Source organism: Phacochoerus africanus, chromosome 15 (assembly GCF_016906955.1).
Source record: "Phacochoerus africanus isolate WHEZ1 chromosome 15, ROS_Pafr_v1, whole genome shotgun sequence".
In the NCBI taxonomy this organism is placed as follows: Eukaryota; Metazoa; Chordata; class Mammalia; order Artiodactyla; family Suidae; genus Phacochoerus; species Phacochoerus africanus.
The window spans coordinates 71,980,086-72,000,964 of NC_062558.1; the positions used below are offsets into that span (position 1 = coordinate 71,980,086).

Here is a 20,879-nt window from a genome sequence, read left to right on the forward strand (position 1 = left end):
AATAGTATCTTAAAATTCACAAAAGAACCACAAGTTATTTAGATAACTCCTATCTGTAATTTAGATTTGTATAAGGACATTTATTCTAGCAAAAAGCAAAGACTGTCTTCACCATACTAATTTTTTCCTTTTATAAATTCCCAGAATAAGAGTTAAATCATAATTTTTAACCCTTAAAATTCAGCTCAAGTTGAATTACAACCATAGAAACTGGTACTAGTATGAGAGCATAACTATTTTATTACAAAACTTAACATTATTTACAAAATGAAAAAATAATCGAATGACTATTGCAGGCCAAAGTTAAAGGTTTTTCACCCAGTGATTGAAGAAAATAAGCAACATTTTCATGCACTCACACACCAAATCATTTGTGAAATAGCAAACTCTTAAAATTCATGTTAGTAAAACTTCAATGTATTCACAATACTTGTATGTTTATTGGAAGATGGCAAAAAAAAAAAAACCATAGTTCTGTACAGTAAGTTTAATTATCAACACAGTTTTTGTTCGTTTCCTTTAATATTTTTTGGCTTTCATGAATACTCATTGCATCAAACATTTTGCAAGTAAGAACTGTAATAGTACCTCTGTCACCTTGCTGAATTCATCACCACAAGAAAAAACACAAATAATTAGTTTAATGCTTTTGCAGTAAACTAGTTATAACTCCAAAGTTATATTAAACTGAAGCCTTCATTGTGATCAATAGCTTGGATCAGTTTAGAGCGGAGAGTTTCTTTGTCTGTATATTTTGGAAGATCCAGAAGATTAAAACAGGTATGGGAAACTGGAAGATATTCCTCACCACCTCCTGTTGACTGGATGACTAGTATTAGACTCTTCATACCAAGAATAGGAATGCGATCACTACCTGTCAGAAATACTGCCAAGAAAAAAAATAATTGAGCCAACTGCTTTATCAAAATGACATACAAGGTATCAAGTTAGACAATCACTATAGTAAAGCTTTACATTAACATCTGCTCTACTGTGGAAGCCTCTCTCCAGGATTTGTGGAAGCATGACTTAAAGATACATCCAAACATTTTTTTAAAATGTGAGTTTTTGGAGTTCCTGTTGTGGCTCAGCTCAACTAGTACCCATAAGGACATGGGTCTGATGCTTGGCCTTGCTCAGTGGGTTAAGGACCCGGTGCCATGAGCTGTGGTACAGGTTTCAGATGCAGCTCTGATTTGACCCCTACCTGGGAACTTTCATATGCTGTGCAGGAGGTGTAGCCCTAAAAAGAAAAAAAACTCAATGTAAGGATTTTTTTCCCAGTCAGACCATGTAAATTCCGAGGCCAGGGATCAAATCTGAGCCATGGTTGTGACCTACACCATAGCTACAAAACAACGGATTCTTAACCTGCTGTGTAAATATAATCTTAATATTAGCATTTAGGAGATGCTTAATAAATGTCTGATAAATGAATGACTACTGCCTTTAAGAAAAATTTTCAGAGCCCTTCTTTTTGAAAAGAATAGCCCTTTAGAATTCCCTTATAGTGCAGCTGGTCAAGGATTCGGCACTGTCATTGCAGTGGTTCAGGTTGCTTCTGATCCCTGGCCTGGGATCTTCCATGTGCCATAGGCCTGGCCAAAAAGGAATTAAAAAAAAAAAAAAAAAAAAAGATAAAGTAGAGCTAGTTTATAAATCGAATACAAACAGAGTATAGATTATGATTCCTCTATCTGGTTTCTGTCATTTTTATTTTACAATTTTATTTATTTTTAAATTTACGGCTGTACCTGCAGCAAATGGAACTTCCCAGGCTAGGGGTCATACTGGAGCTTCAGCTGCCAACTTATGCCACAGCCTCAGCAATGCCAGATCCGAGGCATACTTGTGACCTACACCATAGCTCATGGCAATGCTGGATCCTTAAACCACTAAGCACGGCCAGGGATCAAACCTGCAACCTCATGGATACTGGTCGGGTTCATTACTGCTGAGCCACAATGGGAACTCCCCTGTTTCTGTCATTTTTATTTATAACTGATCCAAGACTCAATGTCTTATCATTCTTATGATACGAAAAATAGGCAAAGAGATTAAGCTATAAATAAAAGTATTCCTGCAATAGAAAAGTTCTATTTTATACACCAATTCCCTAAGTTTTCATGCAAAAGCAACAAGAAAAAGAAAATGAAAACTGAACACAAAAAAAGAGCTACATTGCAGAGATCTAATGTAAAAGGAGAAAGAGGCCCCACTGTGGCTCAGTGGTAACGATCCCGACCAGGATCCATGAGGATGTGGGTTCGATGCCTGGCCTTGCTCAGTGGGTTAAGCATGTGGTGTTGCTATAAGCTGTGGTATAGGTGGCATACGTGGCTCAGATCTGACATTGCTGTGGCAGTGGCGTAGGCCAGCAGCTTGCAGCTCTGATTCAACCCCTAGCCCGGGAACTTCCATATGATGTGGGTGTGGCCCTCAAAAGAAAAAAAAAAAAACCCAAAAACTACTAAAAGGAATTATATCCCTAGGTTACTATAATCAGTGTTATTATTTGCTTTTGAAAGAATAAATTGTTTTCGAAGCAAAATAAATTTAGCTTTCAAAATAAGAAAACGCATGTAATAAAGAATGCAGATTTAAAAATTAATGTAATCAAAAATTAAAAAAGGACATTGACTAAAAATTAAAAATAGGACCTTAGAATACAATAAGGTAAAAATGTTTCCCAAGCAAGTAATCAATTACTCTCCTGTGAGAATAGGTTTAATAATTAGATTCCATTCTCATAAAACAGAACTAATTAAAAATACTTACATAGTGTATCCCTGGCAGCCTAGCAGTTAAAGGATCTGGCATTGTCACTGCTATGGCTCAGGTCACTGCTGTGGTGTGGGTTTGATCCCTGACCCAGGAACTTCTGCATGATTCAAGCACAGCCAAAGCAAAATAAAACCAAGAAATACTTACACAAAAATTGCTTTTTCTTTTCCAATGGTAATTCGTGAAATACTTCCCAAAACATTTTTATTGTAGGATGTTCTGCCCAATATTCTCCTTTGTATTCTGTATTCTAAAAACAACATAATCTTTTATTAATATTAAGGAATATTAGTTTTATCTTGAATCTGACAAACTAAGATTCCTTGACACAAAAAGCTAACATTGTCCAGGAGTTTGAAATTCATATGATTCACTTAATTAATTACACTTCCTGGGCATTTTACAACTTGGAACTATTAGTTCCAGGGGAAAGGGAAGGGAATATTTATGAATCAGCAGAAACGTCTTCCCCCCACCTCAAAGAACATGATAGGATTATAATATCAACTTCAAAAGTAAATATCTAAAGGATAAACCAGAATTACTGAAATGTTAATAGAGTTCAACATACAATTATCTAAAATAATTATAAAATTTTCTTTTCCTATATTAAGTTTAATTATTTCATATTATCCTGTATTCCCTTAAAAAAATAAATGGTTCTAAGAGCAACACTAATAATTTTCTGTGGCAGTTTCCAAATGGCCCTGAAAGATTTTTTTTTTTGTCTTTTTGCCTTTTCTTGGGCCGCTCCTGCGGCATATGGAAGTTTCCAGGCTAGGGGTCGAATTGGAGCTGTAGCTGCCAGCCTACGCCAGAGCCACAGCAACACAGGATCCAAGCCACGTCTGCGACCTACACCACAGCTCACGGCAACGCTGGATCCTTAACCCACTGAGCAAGGCCAGAGATCGAACCCGCAACCTCGTGGTTCCTAGTCAGATTCGTTAACCACTGCACCACGATGGGAACTCCGGCCCTGAAAGATCTTTGCCTCTTGCTATTCATGCCCTTTAGTCCCCTCCCACAATGAACAGGCCCGATCTCTAATCATTAGGATATGTGGACATGAGAATACTTACTTCTGATGCTAGATCATAAAAACCTTTGTGGCTGGAGTTAAGGATCCGGCATAGGCCACAGCTGCTGCTCAGATTTGATCCCTGGCCTGGGAACTTTCCTATGTTGTGGGTGCTGCCCAAACCAAACCAAAACAAACAACACAAAAACCAAAACTCCAAACAACAACAACAAAAACCCTCAAAAAAACCCCTCTGTGGCTTTAGCCTCTTTTCCATCACTCACTCTTGGGGGGAGCCATTTGCCATTTCCTCAAGGTGAGATTCTGAGGCTATGTGAGTGAGCCATTTTGGAAAGGAAATTCTATCCTCAAGTCTTCAGACAACTAAAAGCACCAGTCAATATTCTGACTGTAACCTCATGAGAGAGATAAAACCACCCAGTTAAATCACTTCTGAATTTCTGACCCACAGAAACAGTATAAGACAACAAATGTTCACTGTTATCTTTAAGCCACTACATTTTGGGGTAATTTGCAACAACAATAAAAACTAATTCCTTAAAAAAAATGAGCACTAAGAGAAAAGGGAGGAAAAAAGGGAGTAAGTCTATACTGTACTCTTTAAAATGCAACCAACACTGGCCTTAACTTTTAGTTCTTTTTTTTTTTTGTCTTTCTGCTATTTCTTGGGCAGCTCCCTCGGCATATGGAGGTTCCCAGGCTAGGGGTCGAATCGGAGCTGTAGCCACCGGCTACACCAGAGCCACAGCAACTTGGGATCCGAGCCGCGTCTGCAACCTACACCACAGCTCACGGCAACGCCGGATCGTCAACCCACCAAGCAAGGGCAGGGACCGAACCCGCAACCTCATGATTCCTAGTCGGATTCGTTAACCACTGCGCCACGACGGGAACTCCAACTTTCAGTTCTTAAACAGTAACATCCTTCTAGCATCAAGGCCTTTGGATACGCTATTCCCTGAGCCTAGACCACACAGACACATCCTCCTCCTCTCTTTGTTCATCACACTAATTTCAATTTATCCTTTAGGGCTCAGATTAAACATCAATTCATTCATTCACTGACTTATTCAACAAACACATAATAAGTAAAGTCTGGAGCACTCGGGAAACTGCAGTGAACAAAGTTCGTACTCACCTGGTAGAGATTACCATCTAGTGAGAGGCTTTCCCAGTTTATGTAGCCTAGGTCAGGTTTGTCCTTATATACCACTCACTAAACTTTCTTCCTTTATATTCATCACAGTTCAGTTATTTAATGTCTAGCTTCCTTAGGAGTTCCTCTTGTGGCTCAGTGGGTTATGAACCCCGACTAGTATCCATGAAGATGAGGGTTCAAACTCTGGCCTCACTCAGTGGGTTGATGATCCAGTGTTGCCTCAAGCTATGGTGTAGGTTGCAGACGCTGCTCGGACCCTGAGTTGCTGTGGCTATGGCTGGCAGCTGCAGCTCTGATTCGACTCCTAGCCTGGGAACTTCCATATGCTGCAGGTGTGGCCCTGAAAGAAAAAAGAAAAAAAAATTATGTCTAGCTTCCTTATTAAAGGAAAAGACCATGTCTCAATCTCATTTATTGCTGTCTTCCTAATATCTTGCATAGTACTAGTCAATCCAATAAGGGATCAATGACTGAACTCTTGAGAAATCCACAATATATTTGCTATTAATTTATAAATAGGTTTGGAGAAAATGGTTTGAATTTTAGAAGTCAGTTAATGTATTAATTTGTCTAAAGTCTGTGAGCATGGGGAGTTCCTGTCGTGGCGCAGCGGAAACGAATCCGACTAGGAACCATGAGGTTGTGGGTTCGATCCCTGGCCTTGCTCAGTGGGTTAAGGATCCAGCATTGCTGTGAGCTGTGGTGTAGGCCACAGATGCGGCTCAGATCTGGCGTTGCTGTGGCTCTGGCGTAGGCCAGCAGCAACAGCTCCGATTAGACCCCTAGCCTGGGAACCTCCATATGCCATGGGTGAGGCCCCAAAAGACTAAATAAATAAATAAATAAATAAATAAAGTTGGTGAGCATGTTAGTGGGGAAATGAAAGGATGGATAAATATGTTTCTTTAACTTCTAGATGGTTCTGAGGAAATGTGTACACAGTCCTGATGAAGAAGAGCATTTAAAGCCAAATCATTATCACTGAAATTATAATGAATCAGATATACAGTACAAAAAATCAAAGTATACTAAGTACATGAAAATATACTAAAAAAAAAATGTCCTGTCTTACTGAAGGAGTATTTTGATCATTTGTATCTTCAGGCAAGGTACCTGCTGAGTGCCCTTCCTGGCTCTGGGAATACAGCAGTGAACGTATCTTGCCTTTATTGTGTTTACACCGTGGTGGGGGGTAAAGAGCAGCAGACAATAAAAAAACTAAATAAAGTTTTATTTAGAAGATGCCATTGTGGCTCAGTGGGTTAAGAACCTGACTAATATCCATGAGGATGCGGGTTTGATCCCTGGCCCAGCTGAGTGGGTTAAGGATCCAGTGTTGCCATGAGCGTGATGTAGGTCACTGATGGGGCTTGGATTTGGCGTTGCTGTGGCTGTGGCGTAGGCTGGCAGCTGCAGCTCCAATTCAACCCCTACCCTGGGAACTTCCATACGCCATGGGTGCGGCCCTAAAAAGACAAAAAAAAAAGAAAGAAAAAAAGTTTTATTTAGTCAAATTCAAAGAAAAAAATAATAAACCCAAACACAGAGAAGCCAAAGGGTGTGTGTGTGTGTGTGTGTGTGTGTACATGTGCAATTTTTAGTAAGTTATCCAGTGAAGTCTCTGAGAAGATATAAAGACATAAAAGAAGTTAGAGCAGGAACCATCTGGAATTACCAAGGTGAAGAGAACTCCAGGCACAGGGAACAGGTATTAGAAAGGCCACAAGACTAGAGTGTTCCTGGAGGGTTCCAGGCTTAGCAAAGAAGCCAATAAGGTTGAAGGGAAGTGGGATGGGAGTTTGAGGTTAGTAGATGCAAACTATTACATTTAGAATGGATAAACCACAAGGTCCTACTGTTACAGCCAAGGAACTATATCCACTCTCCTGGGACAGACCATGATGGGAAAGAACATAAAAAAGTATATATATATTTAACTGAGTCATTTTATTGTACAGCAAAAATTGGTCCAACACTGTAAACCACACTTTATTTTTATTTTTTTGTCTTTTTGCCTTTTATAGGGCTGCTTCTGCAGAATATGGAGGTTCCCAGGCTAGAGGTCTAATTGGAGCTGTAGCCACCGGCCTATGCCAGAGCCACAGCAACGTGAGATCCGAGCCGTGTCTGCAACCTACACCATAGCTCACGGCAACGCTGGATTCTTAACCCACTGAGCAAGGCCAGGGATCAAACCCACAACTTCAAGGTTCCTAGTCGGATTCATTAACCACTGGGCCATGACGGGAACTCCTGCAAACCATACTTTAATTTTAAAAAATAAATTAAAAAAAAAAATCATGTAGGACCTAAAGCATGACAAGAAGCTATTATATTGTTTTCATTTTAGAGTTACTGGAGGCGGGGTCCATTTCCTTTGGGGTATCCTTAAAGTTCTCTTCTCTTCAGCAGATCAATTTACCCCCCCCCCCCCGCCCCCCGGCCGAAGAAACCTTCAATTTTCTTCCTGGAAGATTTAAGTCTGGCTACCTCAGTCTGGCTATTTTCCCAGATTCTAAAGCCTCTCTCTAGAGTTGTGCTTTGCTTGGTAGAAAAGGGGATGTGAGAGGTCTAATCATTCTTTAAATTAGCTTTGAAGTAATTCTATTGCTTTTACGCCAACCCTGCAACCTTGTCATTATAGTAACACAATATGCCAATTCCTGACCCTTTCTGAGAGTCCACAGTGTAAAATGGGTTGCCTCTTGACAATTCTGTCCTTCTAGAGGCTTAAGGATTCAATTTTCCTTTCTCTAAGTCCCTCAACAATTCATCTACCTCTTTTCTATCTTCCAAAACTATTTTTTCTCTTGCTCACTGCATTTTTGGGGGGATGGGTGTGTTCCTACTTTTATTTCTTTATTGTCATTCAAGTGAGATTTGGGAGGGAGCAGAGATAAACATGTTTATTCCAAAGGTTAATCAGAAGTCCTTTTTTGTAAGTTAGAAAATTTTATTCTCTAAATTATTATACAGTAACACTGACTTTTTTGGCCACGCCTATGGCATGTGGAAGTTCCAGGGCCAGGGATCGAAGCAGTGCCACAGCACTGACCTGAGCCACAGCAGTGATGACACTGGACCTTATTAACCCGGTGAGCCATCAGGGAGCTCCACTTAAAATTGACTTAATAGTTCTGTGGGTTTTAAACACATGTATAGAAAAACTGCTACAATAATCAGGACAGTGAACAGTTCTACCTCCCCAAGGAATGCTCTTGTATTACCCCTCTGCCGTCACAAACTCCCTCCCCATCACTGGTCCCTGATAACCACAGTACTGGTTTCTTAAGAATGTCACGTAAATTGAACCCTATGGTGTGTAATCCTAAGACTGGCTTCTTTCACTCAACGTAAGGACTCTGAGAGTCATATCAAGTGTTGCGCATATCAATAATGCATTCCAGTTTATTGCGCAGTTTTATTCTACTGAATGGATGTACCATAATTGGTTTATCCATTCGCCCACTGAAGGACATGTGGGTTGTTTACAGTTTTTGACTTGTTTGCAGGTTTTTAAAAACATCACTTACGAAATAACTTGTGGTAAAATATATGTTAACATGAAGCCTACCATCTTAACGCTTTTTAAGTGTACAGTTTGGTGGCATTAAGTGCAAAACTGAGACTTCTGTACCCATTAAATAGTAACTCCTCATTCCCCTCTTGTTTACTGATTTCTGTGTGAACATAATACCTAAGACTGGAACTGCTAGATCATGCAGGAAATGTATGTTTAACTTAATAAGAAAATGTCAAACTGTTTCCAAAGTGGCTATATCATTTGTATTCTCAACAGCAGTGTATGAGAGTTCTCAATGCTCTGTATCCTATTAGACTTAATACTGTTTTTTTTTGTCTTTTGTCTTTTTAGGGCCACACCCATGGCATATGGAGGTTCCCAAACTAGGTGTCAAATCAGAGCTGTAGCTGCCAGCCTACACCACAGCCACAGCAATGCGGGATCAGAGATATGTCTGTGAGCTACACCACACCTCACGGCAATGCCGGAACCTTAACCTACTGAGCAAGGCCAGGGATTGTACCGGTGTCCTCATGTATAGTGGTTGGGTTCGTTAACTGCTGAGCCACTATGAGAACTCCTAATACTGTATTTTCTAATGTTAGCTAACTTAAGAGGGCACAGTATAGAACTATTAATGCAAAAATTTCATCAGAGGTTGCTAGATTGCAAAGACGGAAAAATTTACAGGTCAACTCTGCCTACATGTTTTGCAAAGCTGATCTAGCCCAGAACGTTTTACTAAGTGTTTATCTGAAGAAATAACTGAGAATAACTTGACAGAAAAGGAAAAGAAAAAAGTTTTTGAAATATTATTATTTATTCTCTGCTAATTATTTTTTTTTAATTTAGGGCTGCGCCCTTGGAATATGGAAGTTCCCAGGTTAGGCGTCGAACTGGAGCTACAGCTGCTGGCCTACGCCACAGCCACAGCCATGCTGGATCCCTGACTCACTGAGCAAGGCCAGGGAATCAAACCTGCATCCTCATGGATACTAGTCAGATTCATTTCCGTAGCACCACAATAGGAACTCCATCTGCTAAAAATTGTAACACGGAGACTAACCAGAAAAAAAAGGAAACAAAGATCTAAAGCATTCTGAGTGCTTTTCATAATGGTTTTCCTAGGATTGAGGCTGAATGAAAACCATTCAGCCTCCGTCATAGATGACATTTTTCTATATGAATACCACCAATACCACAGATACAAAAATGCTATCCAATACATACACATTCAAATTCCTTCACTGAGAAGTAAAGGTACAGTGTTTTCCTATAAAAAATGATAGTAATAAATAGTGTAAAATGGAAAACAGTAACAAGAGGGGCAAGATTTCCATCAATAAGCCATTCCTTTTGTCCTTCAGTTGAAACAATATCACAGATTACTCTTCGCCTACCTTTTCCAATTCCTTCCAGTCATAATTTGTATTTCCAATAACCATTGCTTGTAGTTCATTAGGCTGGAAGAGCTGAAGTACTTTTCCTCCACAGACCTTATGAAAGCCCGCATGAAAAGCATCAAATAAGGAAGCTACTGATTTATTGAATATGTAATCCACATAAGCATCAACGAATTCCTGCCTATAAATGAAAAACACACATGCAGAAAATATAAGAATCATTTATTTTGGAAAAATACAAATCACAGTGTTATCAAAACTGAGTGCTGCTGTACTTTTTGCTTATCTATAAAACTGAGAAAGTGTGAGTAGGGTTCAAACGACAGTTTTTTAAGGAAAAGTCTATTATTCTTTCCATACACAAATCCAGTGTATCTGTGAGGCACGTTGATAATCCCTCATTCATAGTTATTCTTAGACTATTTCTAAAGAAAAGACATCATTTCCTAATGGAAAAACTGGCTATCAAAAATATTTTTGGGGGAGTTCCCACTGTGCACAGTGGGTTAAGAATCCAACTGTAGGAGCTCCGGTTGTGGCGCAGCAGAAATGAATCCAACTAGGAAGCATGAGGTTGCAGGTTCCATCCCTGGCCTTGCCCAGTGGGTTAAGGATCCGGCGCTGCCGTGAGCTGTGGTATAGGTTGCAGACGCGGCTCGGATCCTGCAATGCTGTGGCTGTGGTGTAGGCCTGCAGGTGTAGCTCCGATTTCACCCCTAGCCTGGGAACTTCCATGTGCCATGGAGTTTGGCCCTAAAAAGCAAAAAAAAAAAAAAAAAAAGAATCCAAACGTAGTCTCCCTGGTGCAGGTTTGATCCCTGGTGGAGTGGGTTAAAAGCATCTGGCGTTGGCCTGGAAACTTCCACATGTTGCAGGTGCAGCCATAAAATAAAAATTTAAAAAAATTAAAAAGCCAGATCCTTTTAAACCCACTGAGAAAGGCTGGGGATGAAACCCACGCCTCTGCAGTAACCCAAGCTGCCACAGTCTAATTCTTAATTCACTATACCACTATGGGAACTCCCAAAAAAGTATTTTTGAAATATCCACAAATTATTGAGGATTTATACGTACCACTCCACATGCATCCCTAAAAGGAGTAATCTGTTAAAGATACTAAAAATACTGTTAAAAATATGTTAAAAAATGAGAGCTCTGGAATTCAGACTATTTGAGACTAGTCTGTTTTTTCTTGTGTTTCAAGGAATCTGAAAACAAAATTTACTTAAAAAATTAAAAACCCAAGCAGGGCATTAAGTGATAATCATTAAAGATTACAAGTACAGTTTCTTTTCAAATGTATGTGTGTGTGTGTATATATATATATATATACACACACACATATGCCTGAACACTTCTGATGCTTTTCTGTTACAAAAGGAAAAAAGTGAAACTGTAAAGAAAAAAGGAAATCTCTTTACCCAGTAATTAGAACTACTATTTTATTCAATTTGTTCTGTTAGCCATAAACACTTTATGCAGCTATCTGATCAAACCAATAATGAGAATCGGTACTAGAGGATTTTAATATTCCATACTCTTGTTTTCCAAATTAAAAAGGATATTCTACAAATGGGAATACTGGTAAGTTTAGTCATCTACAGATAATCTTTTTAGCAAATTAAAAAAAAAATCCAAACTAAATTCACAAAGAGAAAAAAGAAAGGTTAAAGGAGGCCATTATAAAATAAAACTGGGTGGCCCTAAGGAAAAATCAATAGCATATACTTATCAACATAAGATTCAGATGAGAAGAAAAAGATAATTTTGTAAGGCATAATTTTATAATTCAGCTAATTAGAAAGTCAAATTTATTTATTTTTATTATTATTATTTTTTTGTCTTTTTGCCATTTCTTGAGCCGCTCCCACGGCATACGGAGGTTCCCAGGTTAGGGGTCGAATCGGAGCTGTTGCTGCTGGCCTACACCAGAGCCACAGCAACATGGGATCCGAGCTGTGTCTGCGACCTACACCACAGCTCACGGCAACGCCAGATCCTTAACCCACCGGGCAAGGCCAGGGATTGAACCAGCAACCTCATGGTTCCTAGTCGGATTCGTTAACCACTGAGCCACAACGGTAACTCCCTCAAATTTATTTTATATTAGTTAAGTCTCTAGTACAAAAATCTAAAACTGTTTTATATGCTAATATTTTTGTCATCAATACTCGCATTATTTAACTAGGATTGGTAGTACAAAGATCAAAATTCTTTTTTTTTGGCTACCTTGTGGCATATGGAGTTCCTGGGCCAAGGATCAGATCCAAGCCACAATTGTGACATGCCAAAGCTGTAGCAACTCAGGTTCCTTAATTTACTGTGCTGCGCCAGGGATTGAACTTGCAACCCAGGGCTCCAGAGATGCCAGTGATCACACTGTGCCATACCACAATTCCCAAAATGTTTTAAATTACTTCTAAAGTAAATAAGCTATGTGAAATAATATTTGTTAGAAATTTAAAGAGTCCAACAACAGACACTTTAAAAGCAGAAAAAGAGAGTTCCCGTCATGGCTCGGAGGTAACCAACCCAACTAGGATCCATGAGGATGCAGGTTTGATCCCTGGCCTCACTCTGTGGGTCTGGGTTAAGGATCTGGTGTTGCCATGGGTATAGGTCACAGACATGGCTTGGATGCAGTGTTGCTGTGGCTGTGGTGTGGGCCAGCAGCTCTAACTCCCTAGCTGGGAAATTCCATATGCCGTGGGTGTGTCCCCAACCCCCCAAAAAGCAAAATAAATAAATGCAGAAAAAAAATCTAAATTATAGTCAGTTTCTCAAAACAAATATATTTTTTTAAAAAAGATAAAAGAAGGACTGAAACTTTTTCACATTAGTTGCCAGGCCAGGGGTCAAAACCCATGCCACAGCAGCAAACTGCGACAGTGCAGCGACGATGCCGGGTCCTTAACCTACTGAGTCACAGAGGAACTCCAAAAAAATGGCTTTATTTTTTATCAAAGTAAGACATACAATTTAAAATGTCAGGTAGAAATAACAGCCAACATTTACTGAGCACATACATGTGCTAGGTACTATTCTAAACATCTTAAAATTATTGCCTCATTTAATCCTCAAAATAACCCCATGAAATAGGTATAATTTGTCATCCCATTTTGGAGAAAGAGTCTGAGGCATGGAGATATCAACTAATTTACTAAAGTTATACATCTTCTAGGTGGCAGAATCAGGATCATAATCATTTGGATCAAATCCCTAGAAATCTGAAGGAAATTACTTGTTAACTCCTGCTATTCCTTCTGATATTTACCTTTGAATTTCAACAACACAGTTCTACTGTTATTCCCTGATTTTCAATGTTAAATATTATCTCATGAATTGAGTACTGAATATTGGTTCAATATTCACAAGTAAGCTAGGGAATATTCTATTTCTTTGCTTTTTCTTTTTTCAGCTGTGCTTAAGCCATGTGGAAATTTGGGGCCAGGGATCAAATCTGAGCCATAGCAGTGACAATAACAGATCCTTAACCTGCTGTGCTACCAGGGAACTCCTACTTTTCTTAAAAAAGAACTTTTGCTTCTCTTAGTTTGCTACCTCATCTCCAACTCCAACAGAAATGTCAATCTCCAGATTCATTCAAATATATTAGGTTGCATTTTTCTCCTGAAAATATTCCTCCAGAGCCCACCCAGCTTCTTGATCAAAGCCAGGTCTGTTGCTTTTTAAATAAATCTTACACACACTGCTGTTCTTCTTTACCTTTCCTATTTTGTTTGTTTTGGCTTTTTGGAAATTCCCAGGCTACGGGTCCAATCAGAGCTACAGCTGCCAGCCCACACCACAGCTACAGCAATGCAGGATCTGAGCCTCGTCTGCAACCTCCACCACAGTTCACCACAATGTCGGATCCTGAACCCACTGAGTGAAGCCAGGGATTGAACCCGCAATCTCATGGTTCCTAGTGGAGTTTCTGCTGTGCCATGATGGAAACTCCCCTTTCCTTTTTTTTTTTTTTTGGATCCCCTATCTTCCTCATTCTTGGTTTAATTCCCTGTTTTGGTAGAACATATCTTTTCGTAACTTCTTGAAAAAACGCATTGGAAGTAAATTCTCTGAGACTCTACATGTATATTTTTATATACCACATTCTTGGTAGTTTCAATATAGAATTCTATGTTAAAGGTAATTTTCTCTCAGAATTTTGATCCCTAGTTTGTGTCATTCTTTAGGGTCCCCTTTTCTGTGAGTTTTAAAATTTCATGTATTTTGCCTTGGCATGTGTTTTTTTCACTTCCCATGCTAAAAGGCATGTCGTTCAGTTCTGGGAAGTTTTTCTGGCACTATTTCTTAAATTCCATTCATTCCATTTCTTTCAATGATTTTTTTCCCCCTATTTTAATAGTACCCTTAAGGTTGCTACTCATCATTTTGAGGAAACTTATTGAAATTTTTTTCTTCATCCTGCACTGTTACTGTTTCCTTGGCATTCTTTTTTTTTTTTTTTTTTTTTTTTTTTTAAATTTCAGGGCTGCTGGAGTTCCCTTTGTGGGGCAGAGGAAACGAATCCAACTAGGAACCATGAGGTTGTAGGTTCGATCCCTGGTCTTGCTCACTGGATTAAGGGTCTGGGGTTGCCGTGGCTGTGGTGTAGGCCAGCAGCTGTAGCTCCGATTCGACACCTAGCCTGGGAACCTCCATATGCCACAGGTGCAGCTCTAAAAAAAAATTTAGAGATGCACCCATGGCATGGAGGTTCCCAGGCTAGGGGTCCAATTGGAGCTGTAGCTGCCGGCCTACACAGCTGTGTTTTTGACCTACACCACAGCTCACGGCAACTCCAGATCCTTAACCCACTGAGTAAGGCCAGGGATCAAACCTGCATCCTCATGGATACTAGCTGGGTTGTTGGGTTTGTTAACCACTGAGCCATGATGGAACACTCCCTCCCTAGTATTCTTTTTTGCTGTTTCAGTCTTTCCTTAATGTCCACTGATCTTTAGTTATTAATTTACATTTAAAAGTTAGGCAGTTTTCCCAAGAAGAATCCTCTAATAAAGAGTGTCAAGGAAGAGGGAGCTGTAGACTCTCAGCCTCCCTATTTTCAGTTCAGGTCCCTTGCCCTTGGCTGTGCCTAATTGTCCTCAAATCCAGTTCCTTTAGTTCAATCTCCCCCAAAGATAAATTTCCAATCTGCCCAGGCTGGAGAGGTTTAAGTTGCCAGGCTACTTGTGTAAGGGAAATGGGTTTCTAATTGCTCCTTGTAACAGCCAATCTTTCTGTTTCCAGATTCCCCTTGAACTCCATATACTTTCTAAACTATTTTTTGTTTTCAATGCCTGAGCCTTTATTCTGCAATATGAACTGGCTGCCTTCTTGGCTCCCAGTCCATCTTAGGTTGCTGCTTTTTCTGGCTAACTCACGTTGGTTACCACTGTTTTCTAGCTTCCAAAAATGTGTTTGCGGTTGCCTCCTCTTCCTTCTTTTTGTTATTTTATTTTTTTTGCTTTTTAGGGCCACACCCGTGGCATATGGAGGTTCCCAGACTAGGGGTCGAATCAGAGCTACAGTGGCAGGCCTATGCCACAGCAACTTGGGATCTGAGCCGCACCTGTGACCTACACCACAGCTCACGGCAACACTGGATCCTTAACCCACTGAGGGAGGCCAGGGATCAAAGCCGCAACCTCATGGTTCCTAGTTGGATTCGTTTCCACTGTGCCACAACAGGAACTCCTCTTTGTTCTTATTGTTAATGATTTTTTTTATCCCTTTATAAATGTTTTAAAAGGAGCAAAAGAAAAATTGATTACATCCTTACCTTTCAAAAAATAAATTTATCTGAGTAAAAACTTAAGGTTGTGACATATTTCTAAATACAGAATAAAATGCCTACTGATGAATCTTATTACTACCACTGATGCTGCTATAATTCACTTACCGATTTTGTTTGTTAACAGCTGTGTCTGCACCATTTAGAACCAGTTCTTTCACTTCTGTTGCACCAAAGTTTTCAACTGTGATCTATTAATTTAAATTTTTAGAAAAAGTCAATGTCAGACCCAAAACTTATTAAATTATTGTAATAACCTATTATTATAATCTACCTTTCTCTCATAAAATATAAGAAATAATAAATTTGAGGTAAAATTCTGCTACCGTAAGCTTATTTTGATTTCTTCATAAAGTCACAAACTAGAAATTTTCATCTTCTCTAGTAGTGTGAAATCCTACCTTGACTAACTACAAGTTACCAAGTGTTTGGTTTGTTAAGAATAGGAAATTGAGTATTAATTGTGTGTAAAACTTTAGAAGAATCACTACAGTAGTAAAGTATTAGAAAGGATGTTCTCCTTGGGCAAGTGACAGAATCTGATAGAATATAGGGTCAGAATGTATTCAGTTTAGATTTGCTATGCATCCCCCCCATATGACACCTGTTACTCCAGTATTCGTCATATGTCTCCTTGTTGCATTCCTGATTACAGGTGGTTTATCATCACTTTGGTTTATAGAGTTGATTATTTTGAAACTTTTTATTTCCCTAATAGTGTGCTCATTGTCCTATAAATGTTACCATTCTCCTCTTTGCATCTTTTCTCTTCCCATTTCCTCTTTTTGGAATATTATCCTCTTCTATAAAATAATTTTTTAGTCCCCGCTATCTATAAAACACTATGGTGGGAGTAAGATGATAAGAGATGAACGAATTCCTGCTCTGGAGTTTACTATCTAGTAAAGGAAGAAAAATGTGATAGGTAAATAACTCATTATAATAAAATAAATGCTATAACAGAGACATAAACAGGAAGTTACCAGACCACAGAAGAAAGAAAACTTACTGCTGACTGTACGAAGTATAAAAAACTCTGAGGAAGAAATGACATTTGAAAAGCACCTAAAAGGATTAGAAAGGCTCTGAAAGATTGGAAGAGGGTGGAATTTCTGGCTGAGGATACAGACTGAACAAAAGGATAGATATAAGAGTAAATATCAAGTTCTGAAAATGCATGCCCCTAAAAACACAGGAAAGGTAAAGTACATAAAAGAATAAATACTGTGAGACATGACAAAACTTAGTATGAATGGAAGGATACAATGAAAGTTAGAAAGAAGGCCAGATTTACAAGCCCATTTTAAAGCTATTATTCTTCAAGTAATAAAGAACCACTGAAAATCTCTGGGAAAGTAATGTTTGAATTACCATAGCTCTTAAATATACTAAACATTCACAAACCTGGTGATTGATAAATTAGAAATTAAATTGCTTGGAACCCAATGTTTCAGTCAACTGAGATCATCAGTAAAAATTCAAAGATAACAGATGTGATAAGTGAATTAACTGAAAAGGAGACCTAAAATTTCATGGTAAACAAAGGAGAATTTTTTCCTTAAAAAATAAAATATTACTAAAATAAATTATTTCCTTTTAAATTTATCAAATTTCCTTATAACTGTACTATGTGGCAATTCTTTTTTTTTTTCCTTTTTAGGCCACACCTCCAGTATACATAAGTTCCCAGGCTAAGGGTCGAATCAGTGCTACAGGTGTTGGCCTACAGCCACAGCAACATGGGATCCGAGCTGTATCTGTGAACTATACCACAGATCATGGCAATGCCAGATCCTTAACCCACTGAGCGAGGCCAGTGATCAAACCCACATCTTCATGGATACTAGTTGGATTCATTAATGCTGTGCCACAATGGAACTCCCCCCGCCCTTTTTTTTTTTAAATGAGAGTTGCAACATTTATTTCAGATTCTCTCATTTTGGGGGTTTTTTTGGCATTTTTTTTTTTTCTTTTTTGCCGCACAGGCTGTATGTGGGAATTCCTGGGCCAGGGATAGAACCTAGGTCACAGAGCAGCAGTGGTGAGAATGCAGGAGATTCAACCCCCTAGGCCATCAGAAAATTTCCTATGTGCCAATTCTTAAAAATAATGAAAGAATGGATATACATTTTTGAGGGGGCATATCATTTTTTTTGAAAGTTGTGTGACAACAGAATCTTGTATCTTTTGTCAGCTTTGACCACAAGAACATAAAGACTGTTTAAAGTTGGAAACAAAGTTTTAAAAAGAAAAAAAGAAAAACTGAAGGTTTTACCATTTTTTCAAGAGTCTAATTTATAATATTCTGTTAGTTCTGAAGTGCCTTATCATAATCACTCTGATTTTCTCTTCTTTAATTGTCAACTTGTCTACCTCTGGCAGATCCTCATTTGTCAATGGCCTTGCATATGACTGGACAATTTACTCAACAGCCCTATCACTGAAGTAAATAAAAATTCTGCATCTTTTGTGCAATTTCATTTTCCAATGTTTTTGTATTTGTATTGTATTGCACCCAACAGTAAGACAAAATGGGCAAGGATGAATGTTAGTATGAAAGGGATGTCTGAGTGAGAATTAATCTTTTAGGTGGTAAATCATTAGTGCATATTTGCATGTTACAGTAACCATAGCTTCTCTAAACATCCGTAATTGCGGACTCAAAAAATGAACACTTGAATAAAGAGGGCTCCTTGTATTTGGAAAGATCTTTAGAGTAATGTTAAAGTAAAAAGGTTTTGAAGTCACAGAGGTGGATATAAATACCATCTCTGAAACAGGATGATTGTTTTCAGTTTTCTTCATCTGTAAAATAAGAGTAATAATACCAATCTCTTGGGATTATGAGGATTAAATGAAATAATGCACGTACTGTGACTAGCATAGAGGTAATGCTCAATAAATGTTAGCTAAAGGGTTAAGAATTCCATCCACCAAAATAAAGAAGAACCATAAGGTACAGCTGATAAATAAAAAGGATGATGAATAATCAGGCTACCCTAGGTCTTGCCATCTTACCGTAAAATTAAGACAAAATGTTTCCTCAACATCATCTTCTGGATAATCTAGTAACTGTTGCATGCTTCTGAAAAAACAATATACACGTTGCTTTGAGGTAAAACATTATTATTTTGATTATTTTGCTTATGACTAAGTATATATTTCCCATTCTTGTTCAAATCCTTTTGTTAATTTGTACTTTTTTGTTTCAGAACTGTGAATGTACAATGGCAAACTTATAAACAATGTTTAAAAAAAAACCTACTCTAAGGTTTTTATCTCTTCCTCTGAATACAAAGGCCATGTGTCCACCAATTTTCAACACTTGTCCTTATTTATACACAGTTTTTATTCTATTTTATGTAATAAATAAAAAGAAACTTTACATATTCCACCTATGAATGAGGGTGATCAGAAGTAAAAGTCCAAATAAATCATTTAACTACTCTCAGGAAATATTACCTTCCTAAAATTATTACCTGATATTCACAAAATATGGTTAAACTAAAAATTCAGCACATGATTTTATATACATAACTTTTTCAGGAGAAAATTCTGAGTCTGAGAAACACAATAGGTTTTCCTTTATTATTATTTTCTGTCTTTTTTTTTAGGGTCACAGCCATGGCACATGGAGGTTCCCAGGCTAGGGGTCGAATGGGAGTTGCAGCTACCGGCCTACACCACAGCCTCAGCAACGCAGGATTCGAGCCCCGTCTGCAACCTACACCACAGCTCACGGCAACGCTGGAACCATAACCAACTGAGTGAGACCAGGGATCGAGCCCACATCTTCATGGATACTAGTCAGGTTTGTTAACCACTGAGCCACGATGGGAAATCCAGGTTTTCCTTTTTCAGAAGGGCTATTTGTTCATTTCAGAAATTCAACAAGAACAAAAAAATATAATTATCCTTGAAAGGAATGCTTTTGTACATTCCCCATTTCCTATTTGCTAAACCACACTCTTGCCACTTTTTACAACTAACCTCCCAACATCAGGCACGAGTTCTTTCAAATCATCCAGGGATGGCTTCTTTTTCAGCAGTTTCTTATATAAAGCCAAAGGAAAATGGAGGTCCACAATAGTAAAATTATAAATCGCTAATCCACAGATAACACCAATCAAGTGGAACAAATCACTGTCTTCAAATGTCTAAAAATGTAAGGGAAAAAAAGTAAAGACTTGTTCTACAAGTGAAAACATTATACTTTCTCTGATTACCAAACACATACTTGCAATAGAAAATATTGGAGACAGAAAAAAAAAAAAAAGCATTGAACATCAGGAAGAATGTTTATTCTCATTCCTATCTCCCCAGGACAATACTACTGTTAGTATATTTGCATATTTCCATATTATTTTCTAGGACAAAATTAAAATCTAGTTGAGATGATACTATACATATATAATTTCACAATTGGCTTCTTCCCCAGAAATATAATTATTTTTCACATCATTAAGTATTACATTAATAAGTGAAATGATCATTAGAACTTTTTTCTGATTTAAAAATTTCTATACATTCAAAATTTTGGAAAATAAAAAGCCTAAAGAAAATGAACAAATACCTATAATCCAATCACCCAGAAACAATTATTTAAAAGAGTATTTTTAGGTATTTCATCTACTCTAAGTTCAAAAAATAATTCAAAACTTAACTATATTTGAGGTTTTCTCATTTTTCCAATTACAAGCATTTTCTTATGTCATTAAATATTCTTCCTAAACATGATTTTCAATGGCTGAATATTATATCACATAAAAGTACCATGGCTTGCTAAATTAGCTACTTTTGCTATAGTTGGATATTTAGATTATTAAAATATTTTTAAAAAGTTTACTCCCGTCAACCTCCCCACCCCAGGCCATTTTTAGAGAAATATATGGTCACAGAAAATTCTGTGAGAATGACAGTTTTCTATCAAACAATTTTTTCTTTTTTCTGGCTGCACCTGCGGCATATGGAATTTCCCAGGCTAGCAGTTGAATTGGAGCTACAGCTGCAGGCCTCAGCCACGGCAACACTGGATCCAAGCTGTGTCTGCAACCTACACCACAGCTTGCAGCAACACTGGATTGTTAACCCACTGCGCGAAGCCAAAGACGGAACCCACATCCTCAAGGACAGTATGTCGGGTTCTTAACTTGCTAATGAGCCACAGTAGG

General features: G+C 38.2%; 1 protein-coding gene across 4 annotated transcripts in view; it reads right to left on the minus strand.

The window, feature by feature from the left end:
* Positions 1 to 217: 217 nt before the first annotated feature.
* The window catches only part of HERC4 (HECT and RLD domain containing E3 ubiquitin protein ligase 4), a 148,414-nt gene continuing 127,752 nt past the window's right edge, over positions 218 to 20,879 (minus strand). For all 4 annotated transcript variants that reach the window (XM_047760965.1, XM_047760963.1, XM_047760964.1 and 1 more), the window contains 6 exons: positions 19,699 to 19,865; positions 18,727 to 18,793; positions 15,817 to 15,899; positions 9,909 to 10,092; positions 2,932 to 3,034; positions 218 to 886 (listed from right to left, as the gene is read on the minus strand). In XM_047760965.1, the coding sequence (XP_047616921.1) occupies positions 678 to 886; positions 2,932 to 3,034; positions 9,909 to 10,092; positions 15,817 to 15,899; positions 18,727 to 18,793; positions 19,699 to 19,865 (813 nt within the window). In that variant the 3' untranslated portion in view covers positions 218 to 677. The remainder of the gene's footprint in view (positions 887 to 2,931; positions 3,035 to 9,908; positions 10,093 to 15,816; positions 15,900 to 18,726; positions 18,794 to 19,698; positions 19,866 to 20,879) is intronic.